The sequence below is a fragment of the Melozone crissalis genome, unplaced genomic scaffold, assembly GCF_028551555.1.
Source record: "Melozone crissalis strain CALT ecotype California unplaced genomic scaffold, PUWL_Pcris_2 ptg000013l_1, whole genome shotgun sequence".
NCBI classification, from domain to species: domain Eukaryota; kingdom Metazoa; phylum Chordata; class Aves; order Passeriformes; family Passerellidae; genus Melozone; species Melozone crissalis.
This window is the reverse complement of record NW_026535791.1, coordinates 6,309,062-6,333,022: the sequence shown is the minus strand read 5'-3', so window position 1 is coordinate 6,333,022 and position 23,961 is coordinate 6,309,062. Positions and strand designations below refer to the sequence as shown.

Here is a 23,961-nt window from a genome sequence, read left to right as displayed (position 1 = left end):
TGACACTTCGATCTCAGCCGAGTAGTCTTATTGCATAGCTAATCTCCTGCTATAAATTGCAATTAAATTAGTCTCCCCACCACAAACAGAAGATAACCTATACAAAACTTTCTCAGCTGTTTGAGCGTCTAAAGCTAATGCCTTCCAAGAGCCACCAAAAAATAGTGGAAGAAAGCAAAAATTATCTGCAATAAGTTTATCACATAAAACACATGTAGAAACCTGCATTATAAACATAACTCTAAGTTTATGCAGAGGGATGGAAAACAGAAAATGAACACTTCATTTTCATGTAGTTAGTCAATAAAAAAAAAGGTGAAAACTCACTAGCCGAAAACCAGTATCTACATCCTTTGCTTCAGTAAAAGCAAGCAATGAATTTCCTCCAAAACTACTGCCACTCACAAGATAAACCACACTAAATACAAGGAAACAACTTGTAGCCTTCTCCTGCCTATTTAAAGTTTTGGTCAAAGTTGCTTATTTTTTTTTTCTCAAGGCTTCTTAAATATTCATTTCTCCATGGGCAAATATGGGGGGGAAAATTTAGCTTAAATTTATGAAGGAAGAAAGCGCATTGCAAACTGTGTTTTACATACTATAATCACAAAAACAAGTTTTCTTACTCTGGCCTCTCATTGATTGTTCCCAATTTTGCTAGAAGCCTAAACAACCTTCCATTTTGCACCTCCTAGAAAACAAGAAAAAAGTTATTTAGAGTCTCTGAAACAAAATTTAGAGATTTACTTGCAAAAAATACATGGCAATAATGCCAATGAAGCACTGTTAATTAAAAAGACTTATTTATTCAAAGGAGAGGGTATCATTTTTTCAGACAGAGATCAAATGCATTGTATTATGTATCAGTAGTCCAGGGTTCATTTTAGCACTTCAAATTATAATGCAAAGATTCAGCAACTAATGATACTTCCCAGTCCCAGCAGGAACTGGACCAGGTAATCTATTTCCTTCTGGAAATGTAAGTCTAATCTCCTGCCAGCCTATACTCACAGGTATGATAAAATACAGTAAGTTACATGAGAAGAATATGGGGTTTTATATATATATATACACACACACATATATATACACACACACAGATATCAAGATATGCATAAGTATGCAGTACACCACCTTATTTCAGGTAAAGATGAGAAGAAACAATCTACCAGATCTGTTTTTCAGAAATGCTTTGTAAACATTTTTAGTAAATATTTAGCAACAATATCATCAAACTAATACTCAAATGATAATTGATTGCAAAAATAATTTTGAAACAAGTTTTTTCAAAGCAGTTAGAATCTAAGTCTTAAAAGAGTATAAATGCTGAGTCCATAAATGATATAAATAAAGCAATGACATTGAGGTCACACAGAGGGAGAACATTAAAATTATAGTTGCTTAGCACACATGCAACTGAAAGTGGATTTAGCGTGTTTTTCCACACTGCTTAGGATGCAGTAAAACAGTAACATCCTAGCTTACATTAAACAAAAAAAAATAATTCACAGTGTAAATCGAAGTTGTCAGGAAAAGATCCTCTCTGATATTATTCATATTCTCCAATGGCTCAGGTCTACAACATTATTCATGCTAAGATGCATCTAATTCCATGCATGATCATATTGATTTCAACTGAATTCAGTCTGGAGTAGATTACTGTGCACAGCTAGGTAAATAAAGTGGGTCAAGGTGATAGCAGCCTGACCTTGGACAACCTATGGGTTGCAGATTTCTATTAATAGTCTAAAAACACACTGGAGAACAGCTTGTACCTACACAGTAGCAACACTTAGAGACTGACATGGAAAACCAACCCTGTCCAGCTAGCCAAGGTCTACTATTTGGTCTAACCACCAAATTTATTTTTGGCATGTGGTTAAATACTCAAAAGCCAAAACTACACCTGTGTAAAGTTCACTGCCTTGCAGATTCCCAGTGAATGGTGACACAGCTGAGCAAAAACACAGGCACCAAGACTCCAAGAGGCCTCTCTGCAGGCCTAGTAGTCTGTAAGGACTCTCCACAGGGTTTATAAACTGAGGCTTTGACTGCTATGACATGAATACGAAAAACATAAAAGTGAGGAAGGAAAGGAATAGCATAACAGGGTTACTGCTCTGTGAGAAGTGAGTGTTACAAAGATATTAACTACACACAAACCCAGCATCAGAAGTCCCTAAGATACAGATGACTGCATGCTTGGACAATGTAAGGAAAAAAAAAGCCACACATGCTAGTCTTTTTCTAATACTCTCTCCAAAGCATTTGCTTTGGGACAAAAATGAACAGAGGGTAGCAGACTAGACTTAAGGGATACTGTGGCTCTGATGTTAATGGAGGAGATGGCATAGTACAAACAAGTTAGAGTGTGACAGCTAATTAAGAAGTGGTATTTATCACTGTCAAGTAAACAGCTATTGCCAAACTGAGGGCTAAGCAACAACTTGAATTTGTAGTACCTCTGCCCACCTGCAAGTGATAAGCAACTGCTCAAATAGCCTGACTAAAAATACAGAGATTGTAATGCTGATCACACAGCAATCTCCATCTTTGCTATGGGAAGGAGTTCATCTGCCCAGCTTTGTGCAGGCACATAGGCCACCCTAACAAACAACAAACTTAAAAACCTCTGGAGAAGGATTAGTAGTTGATTCTGAGAAAGTGGGCACCCAGCATCTAGAGGTACACAGATACTGCCTGGCACTTCTACAGCTCCTTGCTCCCGATAGATTTCAGCATCTTTCATCAAGGAGGGGAAGGCTGTTCTCCAACAGGACAGTACTGGAGAAATCAAGAGAACCGAGTCTATCAGAATCCAAACACCGGTCTACTGTCTCTTAACAAGGGGTTATAATGGAGTGGAATCACACAACTTGATTAAATTCTCCTGTAGTAGCCTATTCCACATATTTTCAGGGCCATGAGAGCATTCCCCAATATATCTCCTGCTGTCAGCTGCTTCTGACTAACAGACACCTTCCTGTTGAACAAATGCACCCTGATTTGATAAATAGTACGTATTTCCTTTATAGCTAGCACTCGATACCTTGACTGAACACCACAGACCCCCACAGCAAGAGGGCACACTTCAGGAAAGCTGAACATGGTATCTCCATGGATTAGAATTAATTCAGAAAGGAAAGCATATGAGAACAAGGACACCAAAATCCAAACCTAAAAATTTATGGGGCTTTAATTTAACACATTAAATCATCTCCATGACATACATGGCCTCCTTTACTCAGAATGCTATTTTTAACCATGCTATAAAGAACATAATTTTCCCAAGATTACTGGTTGGAAATGAAGCTGCTACTCCAGTTAAAACACAGCTGAAGACATCTTAAAACTAGGCATCCTTGAAGCTCTGGGGCTCTCAAAAGCCTGAGTTTAGACTTGTCAAGCCTTCAGGCAGATTACTCAGGCTAATAAACAAACAGAAGGGGAAAAAAACCCCAACAGAAACTAGTAGAAAACATTCGCTTTCAAGGTACAGCTTTAGGAACACTGACTACAGATCTTTCTGCAGGACTTACTACATGATTTACCTTTGCTAGATCTTCTTCTATAACATCATTTCGCATCTGAGCAGCATCCAACTGAGTATAGAATCGTGCACCAATCATAGGCATGATATCGTTTACACTGCGAAGTCTGTTTTGGTCAGTCAGCAAATACCTGCCAAAATAACCCAACCAACAAAGATTACTTTCTGGAAATGTCAAACATTATATTCCATTATGATTTTATAACTATTTAGCTTCTTGTATTTAATACATAAAGTTGACAACTGTAATGTTTCTTTTAAGAAGATACCATCAAGAAAACACAATCAATTTGCATGTATACATTGAGTCAGTTATTTATACAAGACAGGAGTATACTTTCACAAAACTGTGCAGTTCACTCCATTCAAACAGCAAGAACATACACAAAAAGAGAGAGGGATGAAGATTTTGACTGCAATGCAATTTTTTTTCAAATGAGGAAAGGAGAAAAGACTTCTACTTTTCCCACACAGGCTGCAAGGGAGAAAAAGTGACTGACTATATTGAAATGACACAAAAAGAATACGCAGCCAGAAAAAGCTAGCACTCAACCTTTTGGCCAAAAAGTCAGTGTGCCTATTGCATGAAGACAACTCAAAAACCGCAGATTTACCTGTAATCTTACTTGCATTTAAAAATACCATTTCGCCTTTGCATTTGTATACATAAGAAAAGTGCTGCAATTTCCTTTAAAAGGTTTATTAAACAAACTTACAAAATCAGATTCTTCAGGTCAGAGGAATAGTTGATTGTCACCAGTTCCATTGCTTTCTGCAAATTCTCTCTCTGAATTCCTGATAAAGAATTGCAAGCCAAAGCCAACACAACTTTCCCCAGGGAGATCAGATCTGCTTGCTAATAGGGAAAACACACAGAGGTAAGATTCTTAGTATAGATAAATACTATCCCATGGAACTAGATGGTGTTAAAGAGACAGTTCTTCAATAACCTTAGAAGCATTTGAGCAACTAAAGTAAGTGCTATTCAAATCGTAGTTCAATATGATTGTTCAAGTTACAGTAGTTAAAAAGTACAGAAGAAAATCTGTCCTGACACCTAGCAATTTTTAAGTACTATATTTATCTTTGAATGATTAAAATTTACCTATTTTTAGCTTAAGGACAGTACCAGAGAGAACTGTGTAGTGAGCAGAAGCTCTGTAATGAGGTTCTCTGAGCCACCCACCTGCTCAATCCTGACAAGTCAAGGAGTTGGTGGCAAACAGAACAAGTCTTCTCAATATGAGATGTAGAAATAAAAGGATTATTTGTTAAACTGAAACCAGCATTTTCTGCATTCATATCTTTTCAATCTAGCCATCCCGTGTGAATTCCATACTGGGATCGATATCACATTCTAACACATGGTGTCACCATTATAACAAATTGCTCAAATATTTTAATCTCTGATGGACAGTGTGAAAAGATCTGAACTGTGCAAAATAACTAGACGGGCCTGTACAGTTGCCAAACAGAACAGCATTGTGTGTTATGAAGAAACCTTTGCATTACTAACACTTCTGTTAAAAGCAGAACTGCACTTAAAAGATGAATGCTGGATACAGCCTGCTTTGCCGTAACAGAAAATTCTGCCAGTATTAATAGCCAGCCATGAGAAATGATTTTGAAAAGCTGTAACAGATTTTAAAGCCCACTGCTAGAAGCAAGAGCCTAATTTAGTAGCAAACAATGACATTCATAGGAAAAGTTGAACTGATTCTTTCCATGGAAAGGCTTTCAGCTGCACACAACTTAGCCAAACTTAAAAACACCTGCAGCCTTCCATGCTGGACATGCCTCAGAGTGAATTTAACAGTCAGCTATAGATATGAAATTAGACTTTTCCTGAGGTTTTGGAGTTTTTTGGAGAAAATAAGATATTTTTGCAAACCTAAAAACATACAAGCTACTAGTAATTGAGCATGTCAGTTCCATAGCCTAGAGCAAGGCCAAGCCATGTAGCAGAGAATGCAGTCACACAAAGAATCCACCTTCCATCATTTCTGTAAGAAAGGCTAAAAAAATCTGGCAGCATGAGAAGTTCTGGTTAGAATTTGGCAGCTTTAGAAAAGTGCTGTGATGGTGAACATGCCACAGCCCCTCACAGCTGTTCCACCCAGAGGCATAACCACACCTGCTGCCTCTGGCTGCAGTAGCTGAGCACAGCCTTCCCTGAAGCCACGTCTCCCAAGTGCTGGGGGAAAGGGAAAAATACCAAACCTTTCCAGGTCCCTCAATGTCCCTGCTGTTCCTATATCAAGTATGATTAAGCAGCACGATTTGAACATGGACACACAATACATCAGAAGTTAAAATGCACGTTATTCTTGTAACTAATGAAGACAGAAACAGGATGTGGAATATGAGACAAATATGGACAAAGTGGTTGAAAAGGACGTGGGACTGGCATTTGCTACACTATTTCCTAAGCAACACAGAATTTCTGAGTATTAGCATTCCTTTTTCCTTTGGTAAAGAGATGTTAATCAGAGCACTAAACCCCCTTTTCAGTGTAAACTTGCTTCCACTAACAAGTAGTCAATTTCAGCAGCAGGGAACACTGGTATGGCTCTAAACAGAGGATTCCTGCTAGTGCAGTACCTAGAAACACATGTCACCTGAAACAAAGGCCTTTTCATTATGATCTTTTTCTCCAAAAAGTCTTGGAAGAAATATGCATTTGTATTAACCACAGTTATACTTCTTTCTGCAGTACTCTACTTTACACTTAATTTATTTCAACTTTTAGTCATTCAGAAGGATATAACCTATATAAATTCTGTATCATCATACAACCCTGGGACACTGAAAATACACAGGCAAGATCCTATGAAAATTGTCTTCCTTTGCACAGGTGCTTTTATAATACACTTGCATTAGATTTTGGAAATTATTGAGAAAGTCTTACATTTAACATCAGACAGGAAATTTTAAATTCGAGCTTTGTGGGGTTTTGAGCATTTGATTTGCAACCTTAAATTTTTGTTTGTTTCATATCTACCAGAAGAATTGGCAGAGAGAATATGACACCCCAATGCACTCCCAAACACAAAGTTTTTCAATTACAGCCCATTATTAGCTTGTTTTAGACACAAAAGTGGCTTGGATTCATCCCACTTATTTTAGGAACTTCAAGCATTCAGTTAAGAGACTGATCAATATGAGACAACTGTAATTCTGTAAGACAATTCAGATTTTGAGCCAGTTTAACTGCTCTCTGGAGGCACTTTACTATTCATTGTTAGCTGAAATCCTGAAAGAAAATGTTATCACAATACCCAATTTTAAAAGTTTTACAAGAGCGCAAAGGCAATATTCTTCCTGTGTGACTGGAGAATCAGAATATCACCAGCTGGAAAGATCCCTTTAATTTAGGATTTCTGAGAGTCAGATTACTGTTTTAGAAGCAACTAAACTACCATCTGCTGACCCACTCTATAAATTCAGACAGGGTACATGACTTCCCAGAAGCTGGGTTACACCATTTTTTCTGTAAGGAAGCAATCCACATATGCCTATTAATTCCTAACCTATCCTATGAAAATATTCAGCTCTCACTGTTCCTAGGCAAAGAAAGGTTAAAGAAGGCACACAAGAACTATTAGACTTCCTTGCAGCAGGAACACCAGAAATATATTTTTCTGCATTCCTGTAGTAGCCTTACTAGTGCAAGGTACAGATCTGTATTAGGTACATCATTTCCTTGTTTATATTCCCTATTGTGTTTGCATGCTCCTATGGATCATGTAAGTTCCTTTTGATCTGACAGAAAACTTCTGCTATGGTAACCATCAACAGTGACTATGCAGTAACACTAAGCTGATTCCTAACTTCAAGGAAAAGCTTTACACCTTCTAAGCACAGGCAGCCTTTTGTTCAATAATGCACCTTGCATGCAATTATTAACCATTTAATTAGTAATTAAAGTCATAACTGTAACCTCTACCAACTTAATTTTCTATCTCTTGAAAGCTTTGCAAGTAAGGATTTTATCAGCATTTAGTTCATTGACAGAGCTATTAAATAGCATTCACTAAAAACCAGCACTAGGGGATAAACTCAAAACCAGACACCTTCATGAATGTCTCCCTGTTACTAAGTGAATTTCAAGCATGTCAAGTGAGTAATTTAAATGTTAATTGCATAGGTACCCTTTCTTATTTTTTTAATTGAATAGGTATGTGCCACTATGCCAAATGCCATAGATACCTCAACATACCAATACATTTGATTTTATCAGCCAGACATGTAAATTATTCAAATAAAACTTTTTTTTGACAGGATCCATTTTCCAAAAACACTCTGAAACCAACACTACTTTTTATTTTGTAATCCTGATCCACTGCTATGCTTGGATAAGTATCAGCTCATTCATACCCTAGTTCTGTGGATTCACTTAAAAGGATAAGTTCTAGCATTGTCCTTAGAAGTACCTCCAAGTTCCTACATTTTGGTGCATTTTTTTAGAGTCAATAATAGTACTTGAGATGTCTCTTCAAACTATATTTAAATTTGGGAAGGTGCATATGAAAGTTATTTTGGTTTGCTAAATTGAAAGTATTTACTTTAAGCAAAAGTAACCTTATAGCCCTTGTTAAAACTTACATTCTCTTTTTTTGTAAAGGGGAGGACTTACAAATTTTGTTCCAAATACAGAAATATTTATTAAACCTTATTACTGTTTCCTGTATCACCACTTAGCTTTCCCATCTGCACCCTGCAATTGACTGAAACAAGACTTATAGACTGGGGCAGGGCAGGAAGTCACATGCTGCAGTTTATCCAGGTTTAACCCCTGGTTTTCAATGCAAGTGGCCATTCCTATTTCATTTACTTCTTTTTAGCTTCCTTTTTGTTGCCTTCATGTAACTCTTAAATGATCATAGATTAATGTGCTTAACACAGATTGCAAAGAACAATTGCGTTCCTTCTACATAGCTCCTCACTGTTTTGGCTGAAATCTCTTTATATTAACCATGGGAAATAGCTAGAAAATGGCAAATCCTAACAAACATAGCTTTTTCCATTGAAGACAACAACAAGGAAATGCATATTAGCTGGGCAGTAAATCAAGAGATAACCTATATTTTTAACAGTCACAGGAGTCCCAAAGGAATTCAGGAACTGGGTCATGAATCGAAAGGAAAAAGCATGAGCAGCAGCTGTTATTTTGTAATTTTATCTGGCTAGGGCAAACAAAGGTAGAGCATGAGAAATGACCCCTAAATTTCAAGGAATGGACCCAGTTTGGCACCTCTGAAGGAAAAAAAACAGGCAGTAAAAGCCTAGCCCTTCTAGAAAAGACAGCAAAAGAAAAAACCAGACTGTATTTACTAATTGCAATTTAGATCTTTCAAACTAAGTATTTAGGAGTATTTATTTTCTGGTTTAGCAGAGCAACCTAAACAATTTGAATATTAACAACATATAAAACATGAAAAGCCATTCCCCCTGAACAAAACTAGGCATTATCAAGCAAGTCAGCTGCCACGTGTTGAGCTGCTATGGTGATAAGTGCTTTGGACAGACTTGTGTACCTGCAAGTATTTTTAGATTTGTATCTTCAAGTATTCTAAATGTTTTTCTTTACTTGAATGTCATAATATCTCAGGAGGATCCCTTTCCAAGCTGAAATTAAAATAGAGAAGTACTTAGATTGAAATAAAACCCCTCTCATTACATTTTTAGGCATGGAATCCCTTACTTATTTGAATTTTCATCTACTCACAACTGTTTTTCACTAAATTATTACCAAAAGCCCACTGATACGTAGCTGAGTGTGTGTGTGAGCGTGAAATCCTTTGGTGTACTCCTCAAAGCACACTGAAAACTGCTTTACTGTACCATTAAAAAAAAAGTTATTATGTTCTAGGATATGGTCTCCAACGAGCTAGCTTCTTCTGGCCAAAGTTCAAACATTTCAGTTATTATTTAAAGACTCTGAATAAGCAGTTTTCACAGTGAATAAGGTCAATTAATGAAAATAAATTAAATCCAACTCCCTACTGTAGTCTTTCACTCCCAGTACAAACAGGGTATGTGATGACTGCTGAAGTAATGTACTTTACCCTGAGGGGAAGTTAGGGAAAGAGGCACTCCTGTACACAGTGATGCTCCAGATGACTGTGGAACAGTTTTTGTTAATTCTAAAGGGGTTCTTCTTAATTCAGGAATTATGCAGAGTCCACGCTTCAGAGAACACCAGGAGAGCACGGAAAAACTAGGAGCCCAAAATAAAGATACACTAGAATCTTTTTGGCACGAGGAGAGGGTCTAAATGCAGTTAACTGAAAGATCTTACTCCTCTCAACAGGTATTCAACACTTAGTTATTTATGTTAAAATCACAAAAGACAGAGCAAAAATTATTATCATTATTTTTTACCTCTAAGACTAAATGTAAGATTTTTCTTCTCCTTCCTTTAGAAATTTCCATTTCCAGTCGTTTCTGACTTAAGTTTGGTAAATACTATAGTTCAACCTGTTCAGTGAGCTTGCTGAAATTTTAGAGGCAGAAAATACCAAAAAGAGCATTCACATTTATAAATTATAAGCAAATTTGAACAGTGTATGGGAGAACCAAGATCAAACCAGAAGTAAAAAAATACAGTCATTTACAGATAGATACACTGAACTACGGTTTAATTAAAGTACTTGTCTTCCAAAAGGAACCACACTGGTTTGCAGTAATCCCTTTGCCAAGCCACCAACCTAACTAGCAGTGTTGTCATACCTGAAACTGAGCCATTAATGCCAGTGGATTATTTTGACTGTTGTCAAATGTCAAAACGTCAAAGATTCCAACACAATTAACTCGTAACCTTTAGGAAGCAGAAGAGAAAAGGAAAAATTGCCATTAAACTTAATTGGTTACTCAATGTTTCCTCTAGCATTCACTGAATTTTTTGATATTATAAAAGCCATCAGTACTTAGCAAATTACTATGAATCAGAAAAGACTGATTTTACTGTTTGATAAAATGCACAGACAGTATTCCATTTACAAATAAATCAACAAATTTCTAAACTGATAGTAGTGGATCTGATCTGTAGTTTGGGGATAATGTATATGTCTTCCCAAAATATGTTTTAGAAGACCTTTAAAAAACCAAAGTTACAAGCTTTAGCACAATGCCTCAGGCCAGTTGAGAGAACTTAGTAGCTATTTATGTACCAGGTGCAGAGTCAGCAGCTGCCAGGAACCCAGAGCACAGTGAGACTGAATGCTTTCATTACCTTGTTTTTCCTGTTACCAGAATCTTGGTTGGATCCATAACTCTGCACGCCAGTCCTGCTGTGTGAATGGTCCGTAAGGCAGAGCTGAGCTGCACAATATATGCCCATATCAAAGACTCTGGAAGCAACCCCGCATGCTGCCGTGGCAGAGGTCCATCGTGCTGACCTAGAACCAAAACATTGTGAGCATCAATGGAAGGCTGCTGTGCAAAAAGCAAAGTACAACGTCTTGAATCATACAATTAATTCACACCCTCATTTCATTTAACTCTTAATAGTCCTTGAAAGACACATCTATGTTGCTTTAAATGTGAGTTTGGGAATAGATTTTTCTTCATTGGTTGGTTTCACATGGTGTTTTTTTGAAAATGCTGACAATTCATTAGGCATTATTATTTTCATTCTCATATTCAGGGAAATGATGTTTTGAAGTTGAGAATGAGCACTGATTGGAAATTTCTCAAAGTAGATGGTACATCACCATATGCAGGTACTTCAGAAGTAAAAACACCAATATCCTGAAACAACGAGTATGTACCACAATAGCAGAAACATTTTAGCACCTTTATTGCAGGCAGGCTTCCCAATTAAACATTTTCTATGATCTAATGAGAAAAAAATAACAAACTAATTTCAGCTTACATGAGCAAATCAGACAAAGATTTGGACGCTACACATCATTGAACACAACTTCACTTACATTCTGCTGTGACACACCTCCCTGTCAAGTCATCACTGCATGACCCCTATTCCATGGGTCATATGAAAGAAATGCCTTACTCTCCTTCCAAATGAATTTTTAGTACTCCTTTCAAAAGTAAAACTCAGTCTTTGCAAACACACACTCAAATCCTACATTACAAACAGTTTGAGTAATACTCAGTCACAGATGAAAAAATGAAGATACAGATAAAAAAATGTTATTTTAAGTATGATGTGTGTAATTCAAGTAAGCTGGCATTGGTTGCCTTGCACAAAATTGAAGCAGAAGAAAATACATCCAGAGTAAGACAGTACGTCTCAATTTTACAAACCACAGGAGATATTTCAAGAGGTTGCCTCAGTACTGATTTTGCTTGTTTTGAGACCAGTAATATCATCAGTAGTAAGTAAAATCATGTAAGCAACTGATTGGTTTGCGGTGAACTGACTGTGCTCTTCTCTAAACATTTATTTCTTTTTAGTTTTTTCTTCGTTTGTTTGTGGGTTTTGGGTTGTTTTGTTTTTTGTTCTTGTTTTTTGAGGTTGGGAGTTTTTTTCCTCCCCCTTTCTCCCTTTTCCTACACAACCATATCAACATCTGTGCATTTGATCAAAGTAAGCATATGTATACTTGCATGCATATGCACACACAAAATACATGCACAGTGAAAAAACGTGGAACACATTCCTGATAACTTTTTACTTGGAAATTTTACTGACTTAGGGGTCATGGGCTGAGAATGTTACAAACTTTCATTTGAGCTTTGTTTTGTCCACTTTTAAAATTTTAGTTTGCTTTTCAGGTTTAGGGTACTTTGGTTTAGATTAAGAAGATCAAAATGCTGACTCCTTTAAAAAACAAATAACTTGGCATGTCTACTGAAAGCTGAATATTATGAGATATTGTTTGTTTCTTGTGGCCCCCTGAAGAATCAGTATGCAAATCATTTCCCACAAAAACCATCATTCCAAGTCTCATGTAGCAAACATGTCCTTCATAACTCTCTCTTCTTCAGAATGACAAAAACTATATTACAAAATGACTGAGAAGATACAACCTCCAGTACTAGTTGAGACTCTTTACTACTTGCTGTAGAATGCACTTTGTATTTGGTGAACAGCAACATGAGTAGCAAGTTTAACAGGGATGTGCATGGATACTGTAAGAGAGTTACATCTGTACAAAGTAAGTCCAGAATAGAAATATTGCTATAATATCCCAAGGAGAGAGAAAAGCTGAAACTTGGCAGTTATTTTTGTGCATGCATAAGAGCATCCGCCCTTTGATTTTCAAATTAAGGCAATGTAACCAAGGGAAAGTCCAATATAAACAGAAAGACCAGAGTTTGACACAGCTTCTCCTCATCTATCAGAAAATCTCAGCAATGTTATTTTACTACTGCAGAAACTTACTTGAGGCTACAGCCAAATCTGGGCTGCTGATTTCACACCAGTTAGCTGCACCCCACATTCACATACACTAAAGGTACAAGCTAAAACATGGGAAGAATCAGCTTTGAAATGCCCTCTTACATATCTATCTGTTCAAAATAAGCACAATTAAAAGCAGTTCAGTTGGCTGCAATGCCGACCATAATGTATGTCGCAAGAGGCCCACCACACCTGCCACAGACAGCACTTGAGCAAGGACCCAAGGAAACGAGACCCCAAAGCTTGCTCTTCAGGAGAAACACACAGTTGGAAAGCTTTCCAAACAGTGCTGAACACAAGGAAAAACAGCACAAGAAGGTAAGTAACCATTACCCAAATGATCACAGTATTACTTGAAAAAGTGTTTTGTTAAGAGATTCCATGGTTGATTTGCAAAGGCTTCCCACCACAGGCTGAATCTATGGCTACAACAAGCAAAATTTCAGACTGTGTTCTTCCCACCTACTGCATGGCAGATTCACCTCTCCCAATAATTTCATCTCTGTGATGTAGAACACAGCCACTAATGGAAAAGATTAAAAATTTAAAACCTGCCATTTCAAAAACACAGGTTATCCATTATTTTTCCTTGCCACATTGGGATAAACATAAATAAATAAAAATGCTAACACTTACTTTTTAGTTCTGTGGTATGCTGTTGACAGCAGAACAAAAAAATTACCCTCTGTACCAGTGTGCATGCGTATATTAAGTTTTTCCTTCTTAAAAAAATTATTCAAATGAAATTCTGTTCTCCAGAGCAAGTGTGAATCCAGGAATAGTCCTGGGGTGGGAAGTAAGACCTGGGAACACCAGCAGTAGGACCTGTTTGACATCACCAGGAACACTGAAAGCATGCCAAGAAACAGCAATTCTCACACAGTAACGAAGAAGAAAAAAAACCCAATGAGAGATTTAGCTGTTTACTAAATTGAACTCTCAGGCTTGTAAACCAGTCTTTTACATTCAGAACTAAGAATTGTTCGGTGTTTACTTGGTGTTCCTAAGTTCAAGTACTGAAAACGAGACAAATGCAGTAGTCTTCATCTCTCCTTCAGGGAAAATTGGGGTTTGGTTTTACATTTCCCCGTTTTCAACATACAGAAAGGTTCTGAACTACTAGAAGTAGTTCAGAATACTACTACAGTATTTTTGTAAAAATTCTAAAGCTACTGAAAACTCAAACTTACTTTGAAAAAGTTGCAGCTTTTGGCAAAGGTATTTTAGGATAATTATTAGTCACATATTTTGTCTTCAAAAACATCATGCTGACTTTGAATATTTACATATTCTTACTCCTCATCACACACTATTCATCTAGTCATCACACAGCTTATTTCTTTTTCAATAGAAGGGGTATTTTATAAAAGAAACATTCAGCACGTGGGGATGTAAAAAACTGTAAAGTCAGCAGTGAAGTCCATTTTTGTGCATGACATACTACTATCAATGTGTCAAAAGCAAAGCAAGTTTCCCAGACCATGCTTATCTTCATCAGAAAGTATTTGTTTGCTGAAAAACAGAGACTGTGCTGCTGAAAACTCCTACTAACAGCATGTACGCCAGCATTTAATTATTCAGAGTGCTTAAAAGCAGACCAAAGGACATAACAAAGGCATGCTTATCTCTGCCAACCACAAAAACTCATCAGGACAAACTTTTCTGGCAGCTGCCAATAGTTACTGTTAATTTGCCAGGATTTTCTGACTGTTGAGTCTTAAAGTAGATACATTCAGAATTTGCTTTACCATTCAGTTATTGGACTGTTAAGAGCAACATTTCAGTACTTTTGGGTTAACTCGCTAATGCAAAGAGAACATAATTTCGGCAGAGATAAATGCACTAATACATGCTATAGTCTGAAGCTAAGAAATATAAGAAAGGTGGAAGAATACCAAAAAGTTCCAGAACAACAGATTTAATGTTTAGCGTATGAAGAAATGTTTTGAGGAAATAAAAGAAGTGAGAATAATATAAGAAGAAACTTTTCAAATAAATGTACTTTGAGTATTGATTAAATGAAAATTCAGATTCCTGATTTTAAACCGTGCAAATTTAGTAAAATATGACAGAACAATGTTAGATTATCACACTGTACCATCTGAAGGAAGAGGCCGTATCATTGAATAAAGAACACAAGCAACAAATTCTACTTCATTCAGAAGTCAGAGACATTAGTTTACAGCATAAAAATAAATGTAAGCTGCTATTTTTCTCCCCCACACCAGATCTCTAGAAAGGCAGTCCTGTAACAGGGTCTGTTAGTAACATGGCAAGAAGAAAACACCCAAGACTGACCACATTGACACCAGTGACATGCAAGACAGCCATGTAAACCATAATCCTCATCTTTTAACTATCAAGGTCTCATGTTGCCAACTCAAGTGTTCAACATAAATAAGGTTGCATACCTGAAATCAAATTCTCTGAGTTCACTGATCAGGTTCACAGTGTTGTGCCTCCTAAAACCTTTATAAGCAATTGTACTAATCTGGGCCTCATGCTGCAGAGTACCCAACTTCCATCCATTCCCCTGCTTCTCTTGGGAGTCTCCTCTAGGCAGGCAGACGGCCAAGAAACTCTGTGAGGGGATGGAGAAAGGATCCGTGAAGGCAGGCAATTCTGAGAAATCAAGTTATAGGTATGCAATCTTATTTTTCTCTCTTAAATTGCTCCTTCTACTGAGGACCAGACTAGAGAGCAGCAGCTATCAAAAAAAAAAAAAAAAAAAAGAAAGGCCAAAGCAAAGATATGCAGAAAGATTTGGCAAAATTTGGGAATTCAGGTGACTTCTTTTCCCCTAATTTTTCTACTGAAAATATTGAAAGAGCAGGTAGTAATTGCCACAGTCAGGAGACAATTATCTTCCCTACATATCCCTGTAAGTTCTGTTGCAACAGCTCATTTTAATTAAGTAATACTTTGGTTCAAACAGACATTGATGTCTTATTTCCAACTTCCCAGATTATTCCTGCCTATAAAAGGAAGCTGAAGTAGGTGAAACAAAGGGTCCAGATAGTCCATGAGCCTGTTTGAAAGACACATACACTAAAATCAGCTTGCAATAAATACTGAAGTGTATAAACATAAACAAGTAAAATATTCTATTAGCCTCCAGTGATTTGCAGCCCAGAAGTAAATATCATGACTATGCAGTCCCCAAATATTTCTCCTCCATGAGTAAGTCCACTTCCCCCTTGAACTTAGGCAAATGTCCACAATAATCTGTGAAAGTTCCATGGCTGAACTATCATGACAGCCTAGGTTTTGAATTGGCTACCTGTCTATTTTCATTGGTAAGTCCTTAGTTTTAGGCTGGAAGAAATAATAAACGCTTTTTATTAATTTCTTTGTTATTCCAGATAATTTTTCAGAGCATATTCCAGGCACTTTTAACCCCATTATATTCCTTTCCGTCTTTAAAAGCATGAAAAGCATTATTCCACTTTGCTATTCTTCATCCAGCTGTTCCACACCTTTGCTCATCCCTGTCACCTCATCTCAACTTCTTTGCTGCTCTTCTATACCTTTCAAAATGCATGAGGAGGAACATAGCTTCAGAGAGAAGTCTATCAGGCACACACAACTTGAATACAATGTCTACCATTCCACTGCCCTTTTCTTAATAAGCTACATCAGTCTATTTCCTATTTACTGCTATTCAGCAAGAGGACAGTATTTTCTCCAATGCACTTAACCGTGGTCCCAGACCTATTACTGAGTGGCAACAGTCACAACAGAGGCCATCCCTTCATGTTTAAAGCTAGTTCCATTTTTCCTTTGATCACATTGGTTTACATTACATCACCTGCTGTATTATCAGTAGGAGTTCCAGTCTTGTAACATCCTTCTGCAATCAATCACAACTGGCCTTTGTTTTTAACAATCCAAATAATGTGGTATTACCAGCAAACTCTGACAGACAATTTATCTTCAGAACAAACAAGTGAATGTGTTAACTCCCAGGACATCTTCTTGTGAGACCCATCAGTGATCTTCACTGTTCACTCTTTCTGTTTCTAACATTCCAACCAGGCATTAACCTAACTGAGAACCTTCTCTGCAATATGACTTCTTAGGTTCTTTTAAAGACTGTTGGACTTCATTGAAAACTCCAAGGTCTTATCTGCTCGATCTTCCTTTAAAGAACTTTGATAGATTAAGGAGACATGACTGCCCTTTATAGGTCCGCAACTTAATTATTTTCCAGTATGACAAAAAAATGCGTTCCCAATAATTTTATGTAACTTTTATTATTTTATCTAGAACAGACATCATTCTACTATGATTCTCTAAATAGATACAAAAACATAACAAGGACTGATTCACATGGAAATTGAAAACCATGACTGGGAAACACTCAGGAGCCGAGTCCTGCACGTAACAGTCATTAACCTAGCAGTAGATCTTCCAGTTTTATCTCAACAAATTAGTTTCACATCAGGCTCATTGAATCTGTAATTACACTCTGATTTGCCACAGGATATGACACATCAAACTGGGGTTTCCTCCATCTGAGATATTACCACCAAAATCAGTGGTGGAAATCAAGTTCCATCTCCACTTAAAATGGTCAGCTCAGTGCAAAGTCAGTGAGAATTATGCAGTATATAAGGTATCCAAAAGTCTTTGAACATTTGTAAGGTTTTCTTCAAGCCTTTCAACATATTGACACACTACCAAACCACTATACTCTGATGTAAAAAATAGTCAAGTGAAGTTCTAGATGTCGGCCTCTGAAACAGTTTGAATTCACAGCTAAAATCACTAATTTCAAAAGGCACGAGAAAGAAAAAAACCTTAGCTTCTGTTTCTCTTCATACACTGGCAGCCTAAAGACATTTAGGGAAGATCTTCTCTAACTAAAAAAAAAAAGCAGGCCATGTCACAGTCATCTGGTCATCTTTAATGCTGGATCTAATTTCAGGGCTGGTCCTGCATCAAGCAAGAAGTTGGTCCAAAAAAGCTCTGCAGGGTATTTTTCTATCTTAAGTCTTTCTGTGATTGCATTAAGGAGTGACCACCTCTCTTTCTCAGCATGGCACTGTTTGTGTTGCCAACACCTGACTGCAGTTTGTAAGACTGCAGGGGTCATAAACTGGTCCTAATAGGAAGAATGATTGACAGCACAGTGTTTTGGAGAGGAAAAGGCTTTAGCCACAAGCATATGGGCTCTACTGCGCCACTTGCTGAGCCATAGACCATCCTGTGACAGATTTCATTTAAGAATGCTTATGTAGTGACTCCATTGAATCTATGTATAAGCATCGTCAAAAAAATTTCAGACCTAAGATGTGAAGTTGGTGTCTGAAAAGAATAAGGTTCAGGGATTTTTCAATTAATTTCTTGCCTTAACTAGTAGTTCACATTTCAAATAATCAAATAAAATACTGTTTAATTATTCCTCATAGTGAGGAAAAAGCCAGAATGGTAGGACACCTAAACAGCAAGCACATCTGAATTTTGGAACTACTGCCATTAAATGATAGGTGTTACCTGGTGATAGACCTGCAACAAGGACATTAGAGCTCCTGGCTCCCAGTTTTGTTCCAACTTATTTTTCTCTCAAAAAGTTGTAATTCCCTTACATGCTGACATCAATTTCATATTTGTTTGATAATTTAAAAAGATTTTACAAACAGGAGGTGAAGAAGAACGCTCTCATGTCAATCAGCTTACGGCATGATTAGCCAAAAAATTAAGCTGAACAAGTATTTGTGACCAGACGTTTACTGCTGAAACAGTGTGTAGAAGTATTGTATCATAGTGTGGTTTCCTTACCCCATTTCCGTTTTGTGAAATAGGAATCAGCACTAGGGTCATTGAAGTGTCTGCTCATCATAGTCTCTCCTCCAGCATGAAAATCATACGCAAACACTAGAGCTTAAAAACAGAAACAGGTGATATTTACTAACTCAAACATACTTGAAAAAAGTATCCACACATCCACTGGGGAGGAGCTGGGGGAAGGGCAGGGGGAAAGAAAAAAGAAAAACTTACAATGTTCTCCAAAAGCTTTAGTGGTAAACACTTCACGCAAAGTTACGATATTCGAGTGCTGAATCTTTTTCCACATGTCAACCAATACCATGCACTTTGTGTTAACAAGACGGAAACCTAGGGAGAAAATGAAACCCATGGTTTAAAGTGTAATGTTTAGAACGAGAAAATTTTACTTCAGCATTTAGTCAGAAACTGCTGAGAAGGAACCAGACACTAAAATACGACTGGTACACTCTGAAATGCTAGTCCTACTGAGACAACTCAATGTTTCTCACCATGTATCCTCCGAAGGCAATAGGGCAGGTCATCTTTACTATTTACGGCTTTATAGCATGATGTAATGTACCCAAAGTTGCTCGTTTTCTGTATCCGATTGGGCGGCGGCAGTGGTTCCAAAGGAAAGAGACTGTGGTAGCTGTCCACTTCCGCAGGAACTGCTAAAATCAGTTTATACACAGAAACATGTTAGGCCTCAGCTGACTTTGAGAAAATTACTGAGTAGCAGAGAAAATTAAAATGACTTCCAGTAATATTTAAATTATCTCCACCATCTTTTAGGCGCATGTGAAGTTAAAATTCACTATTTTTGCTTTAACATCAACATATTCATAGGTTCCTAAAAGAGATCCCACTGACCTAAAATTATTGTCTTCAGAAAAAGTGTTACACCAAGTAAAATCAACAGAATATATGCCATTTCCTTTCCATCTGCCATTTTCTTATTTAGCTTAGAAATTCACCCTTATGAATGATATTTCTTAGGTGTTTTTCCTACACTGATTCAATAATAAGCACCAATTTCAATGCAGACTTCATACCATGGTAAGAACCACCTTTTCCTCAGAAAAAAAGCAAGTATCAGTCTTACGTGTTTTAATATACTGGTTTATAAAACAGGGAGAGAGAAGTGCTAAAAGTTTGTAAATCAGATTAAGAGATTACCCTCGCACTTCATCACGATTAAAACACTAAACTGCATTTTTAACTGCATCATTATTATAGTATGCACACATTTGAGAAGATAGTGCAAGCAAAAATTGTTTAAATCAAGCTGAATAAAAAAAGCCAAATCACAGTAAATAGTATATGGTTCTTCTGCCTGACACCTAGCACAAAGCCTTCTCTCATGTACCAGGCAAAGCCACTTCAAAACAAACTGTTTTGCTAGTTCACATACTACCTTTGAAAATATATGCATCATTTAAAGAAGTACCTAATACCTACAAAGTAATACAAAACTGTTCATCACAGGGCTTAACTGCCTTAATGATTTTTCCTTTGTCAGCAATTTGAACTATTCCTAACCATTAAGGAATTTCAAAACAGAAGAAAATTACAACAGAAGACAGAAAGAATAATTCATATTTCTGAAACACTGCATTTGGTTAACCATGTCCCAGGCCGATGAGTAAAGCTACATGAAAAAATAAAAACAGGTGGCAGCTTTTGTAAGAGGTTCTTAATATCCATGAATGTGCATGATTGAGAACAACATGATCACTGTTTAGAGGAAAACTTACCAGGAATATCAGCCTGATCAATCTGGGCCATAGTTATTAAGTGTCTGTTGATGAGTTCCTGAAGGAAAAATTAAGTTAAGTTTTGAACATTATAATTCAGCTCATTAGTTTTGAAAATTTAGGAAAACACTGTCTTTGAAGTACTAGCATCTAGTACTTCAAAAGCACTAGCACTAGTACTACCTGTATTAAAATAAAGAATTAATGCAAGTGTCTAGGGTAGAGAGGGTCAGAAGAGCAATAGCTTGAAAATTTGAATGATAAAATACCTAAATTCTTGAAGGAGCTTCAGAAGACATTTGCTATATGCTATTGCCAGTGTCAGCTGGCACTGACAAAGGCAGCTACTACAGTAAAGCTGAAATTAATAACACTCACAGCCAGCCTTGAGATGATGAACCCTGAGCAGAGCTCTTCAACTAACACCTGCATACACTTCCATTTCAGTGGGAGACTTTCAAACTGAATAGTATTGCAGCTTAAAATAATGTTACAAAAATAAACCCATGCATGCCAAAAAACCACATCACTAATAGTACTGAGCTGAATAGTAAATCATGGCATGCAGATTAGATTGCAGTCATATATGTTGTAACTCACCCCCACCCTCTGTTGTACTCCACTTATTACAAGATTTGATTTTTCAAATTCTCCACAGGGAAAAATGACTGCACATATTGCAAGTGTCTATTTTTGTTCTACCATTAACAATTGTTTATTTTTTGCCAAGATATTAAATTTTCCTTTAAACTCTCTAACATCTTACCTGTCTGAGCTCATCTGCCATGAAGAAGGAAGGTGCATTTGCTTTTGGCTGCATGTAAGCAACATGAGGTGCAGCTGGATGGTAGATGTGGTAGTTTGGAAAAACCTAAAAATAAAATAATTCAAGAATCTTTTTCAAGTCCTTAAGGATAAAGTAAATGAAGAGTTTTCTCACTCTTTCAGTTCAAACTATGAAATCCTCATGTACAAGTTACAAATATATTGTCAGGTATGTTACAATTTTTTTATGTGGTATTCACTTCTAAAGATTTCAAGGGAGAGGGAGGTGTATGTGTATATATGTATGTACGCAGTTATTTTCACAGTTTTGTAACTGCCTTTTTCTCCATCACTGTAAATATAAGAGCTATTTAACCTATCAAAAAAAAAATCTAGACATCTAGACTTTTTGATGTTTTCTCATTATGTATCCACTGAGACATTGAATGCTTTCCTGCTATTGCTATGTTAAAACCCCAGAAAGTTCCACACAGCTGTAGAAATATACAAAAATTACTCTGGTCCTTATATTTCAGTAATTTTTGGATAACAACTAAAATAACTAAAAGGCCTCACCTTCATACAGAATAAGCCATTTATAGCATTAAAAATAACATCTGTAGTATCAACCAATTCAGCACTTACAAACTCCAGACAGCTGTGTACTGAAAGCCAACATACCATTCCTGTGAGAGGTGCTGGAGTTGTATCAGTGTAGAAGTATGTTGTTCCACCCACTGTTTCCTTCTGGATCACCTGGCCAGTAGATGGAGGCTGAGAGACAGCGTTAGCGACAGACGCAGAGGCACTAGTAGGCACCATATAGTTTGCTGGGTTAGGAGTATGACTTCTTCTTCGAGGAGCAGGAGATGTATGAGGAGTTATTTTGGGAGAATGAAGAGGAGAAGATCCTGCTGACAGTGACATTCCTTAAAGAAATACAAGAAGGCATTCTAGATCAAATCTGTCATCAAAAAAATTTAGCAATTTCAGAAAAGCAGCCTTCACTACCAACAACATTCTGAGCAGGTGAGACACTTAACTCTTCGTATAGATAATAGAAATCCTTGAGAGATAAGACAGTAAGAGCATGACTGAACAGGTATCTTTCCCCCAAAATTTTTGTTTATTGCAGAGAAATAGGGCTTGGGAACTTACAATATACACATGAAGAACTGAAATGAAAAACATAAGTAGCTGAAAAGGGAAGACAAGTCAAAATAATGCTGTGTCTAAAAGACAGTTCATTAAACTGCAAAAAGATAAAATATTAATGACTAAGTAAGTGAATGTTTACTTAACAGTTACATGAGCAGTCAATGAAGTTTGTTTAGCTGTAACTCACTTCACCTAATTATGCATGTACCTTTTATTAGAACTCCACAGTTATAAATGTCTCCAGTAATACAGCTCATAAATAAGTGCGTGAATAGTACACGATATGCTACTAATAATAACTTCAGGGGAGTAATTACCTATTTTCCTATAATTATTGTATTTAAAAAACATCCTCCAAAAGATCTATTTGTTATGTAAAAATAGATTGCATCTCATGATATTAAGTCTATTAAACAGTCCTGTTGGAATTTTCTAATTTATTTGAAATTATTTTATTGGCTGGTGTTCACCTTCAACATTACAGGAGTAACTCCACTGATGCCTGAGAAACTCTGCTTCTAAACAAAGTGCATCAATGAAAAAAATAAGGGCAACTTTTCTGCATACACACTTTTTAGTTACCAAACAGTCTAATTACTTCAAGAGCTACTGCATCCAGAATTCTCAGATTTGCTTACTTATAAAAATTAGGTGTAAAATAGACATTCCAGGGTGCTGCTGAGAAAGAGCTAACACTTCAAAAAAACTCCTTGCAGAGTTACTTACTAGCAGAAGATCTGACATATTCAGATGTTCAGATTAACATTAAGGAAAACATCTTTGAAAGGTATTATTGCTCAGTTCAGTCTGGGATGTACTTTCTTTTCTATACAGTCAGAATTGTATTAGTCATACTAAATTTTTTCCTTGAAAGAATAGAAGAAGATTCACAGCTTTCATATTTAACATTCTGATGACGGCTGAGAATTCTTCTCTAATTAAGAATGGTTAGTTATTACTCAGTTATCTGTTTAAATTAATTACGTAAACTCTAGTAACCAGAGTAATTTAAGCAAATATCCAACTAATAAAAGAGGAATTTGTTTTTGCATACACACTTTTTAGTTACATAAACTAGTTTATTTAACTTCAATAATGAGTTACTGTATGCAGAGTTCTCAAAATGCATCATCAGTAATGCGTAGGAGTGATTTCACACTTGTATCGTGTCCCTAAAGTAATCTCATCCCTCCTACATTTCATTTTTTTCTTTTTTAAAACGAAAGACAAAGCATGTAAGTTTCAGTATTAACAAGTAATCAGTACCTTGGGAAAATTACTTTGAAGCTATATTACCCTAATGATATTAAAAGAATATTTGTAACCTTGCATTTAGCTCCTCTCATTTACTTCTTTGACATCTCAAAAGCCATGTTTGTTAACTCAGCACAATTCTCTTTTGTTCCTCAAAAATGAATAGTTCCAACAAAATGAACAGGATTTTTTAAATGTAACTAGTAAAATCATATGCCTTTCTTTTTAATTGCATCCCTTAAGCCATTTATCCTTTTCATAAAACTGTAAATTATAAGAATATGGAAGGATAAAAGTCTGCACTTTTGTAGGCTAGAACTTTTCTTTGTATTAATACACATACA

At 36.5% G+C, this 23,961-nt stretch overlaps 1 protein-coding gene across 4 annotated transcripts in view; it reads right to left on the bottom strand.

Moving 5' to 3' along the window:
- The window catches only part of PAN3 (poly(A) specific ribonuclease subunit PAN3), a 79,053-nt gene that overhangs the window by 6,138 nt on the left and 48,954 nt on the right, over window positions 1–23,961 (bottom strand). For 3 of the 4 annotated variants that reach the window (XM_054272143.1, XM_054272145.1, XM_054272146.1), the window contains 11 exons: window positions 21,887–22,134; window positions 21,207–21,311; window positions 20,441–20,498; window positions 19,196–19,357; window positions 18,918–19,034; window positions 18,699–18,800; window positions 10,785–10,950; window positions 10,283–10,370; window positions 4,267–4,406; window positions 3,552–3,681; window positions 627–691 (listed from right to left, as the gene is read on the bottom strand). In XM_054272143.1, coding sequence (XP_054128118.1) covers window positions 627–691; window positions 3,552–3,681; window positions 4,267–4,406; window positions 10,283–10,370; window positions 10,785–10,950; window positions 18,699–18,800; window positions 18,918–19,034; window positions 19,196–19,357; window positions 20,441–20,498; window positions 21,207–21,311; window positions 21,887–22,134 — 1,381 coding nt within the window. The remainder of the gene's footprint in view (window positions 1–626; window positions 692–3,551; window positions 3,682–4,266; window positions 4,407–10,282; window positions 10,371–10,784; window positions 10,951–18,698; window positions 18,801–18,917; window positions 19,035–19,195; window positions 19,358–20,440; window positions 20,499–21,206; window positions 21,312–21,886; window positions 22,135–23,961) is intronic. The other variant, XM_054272144.1, reaches the window with a different exon arrangement.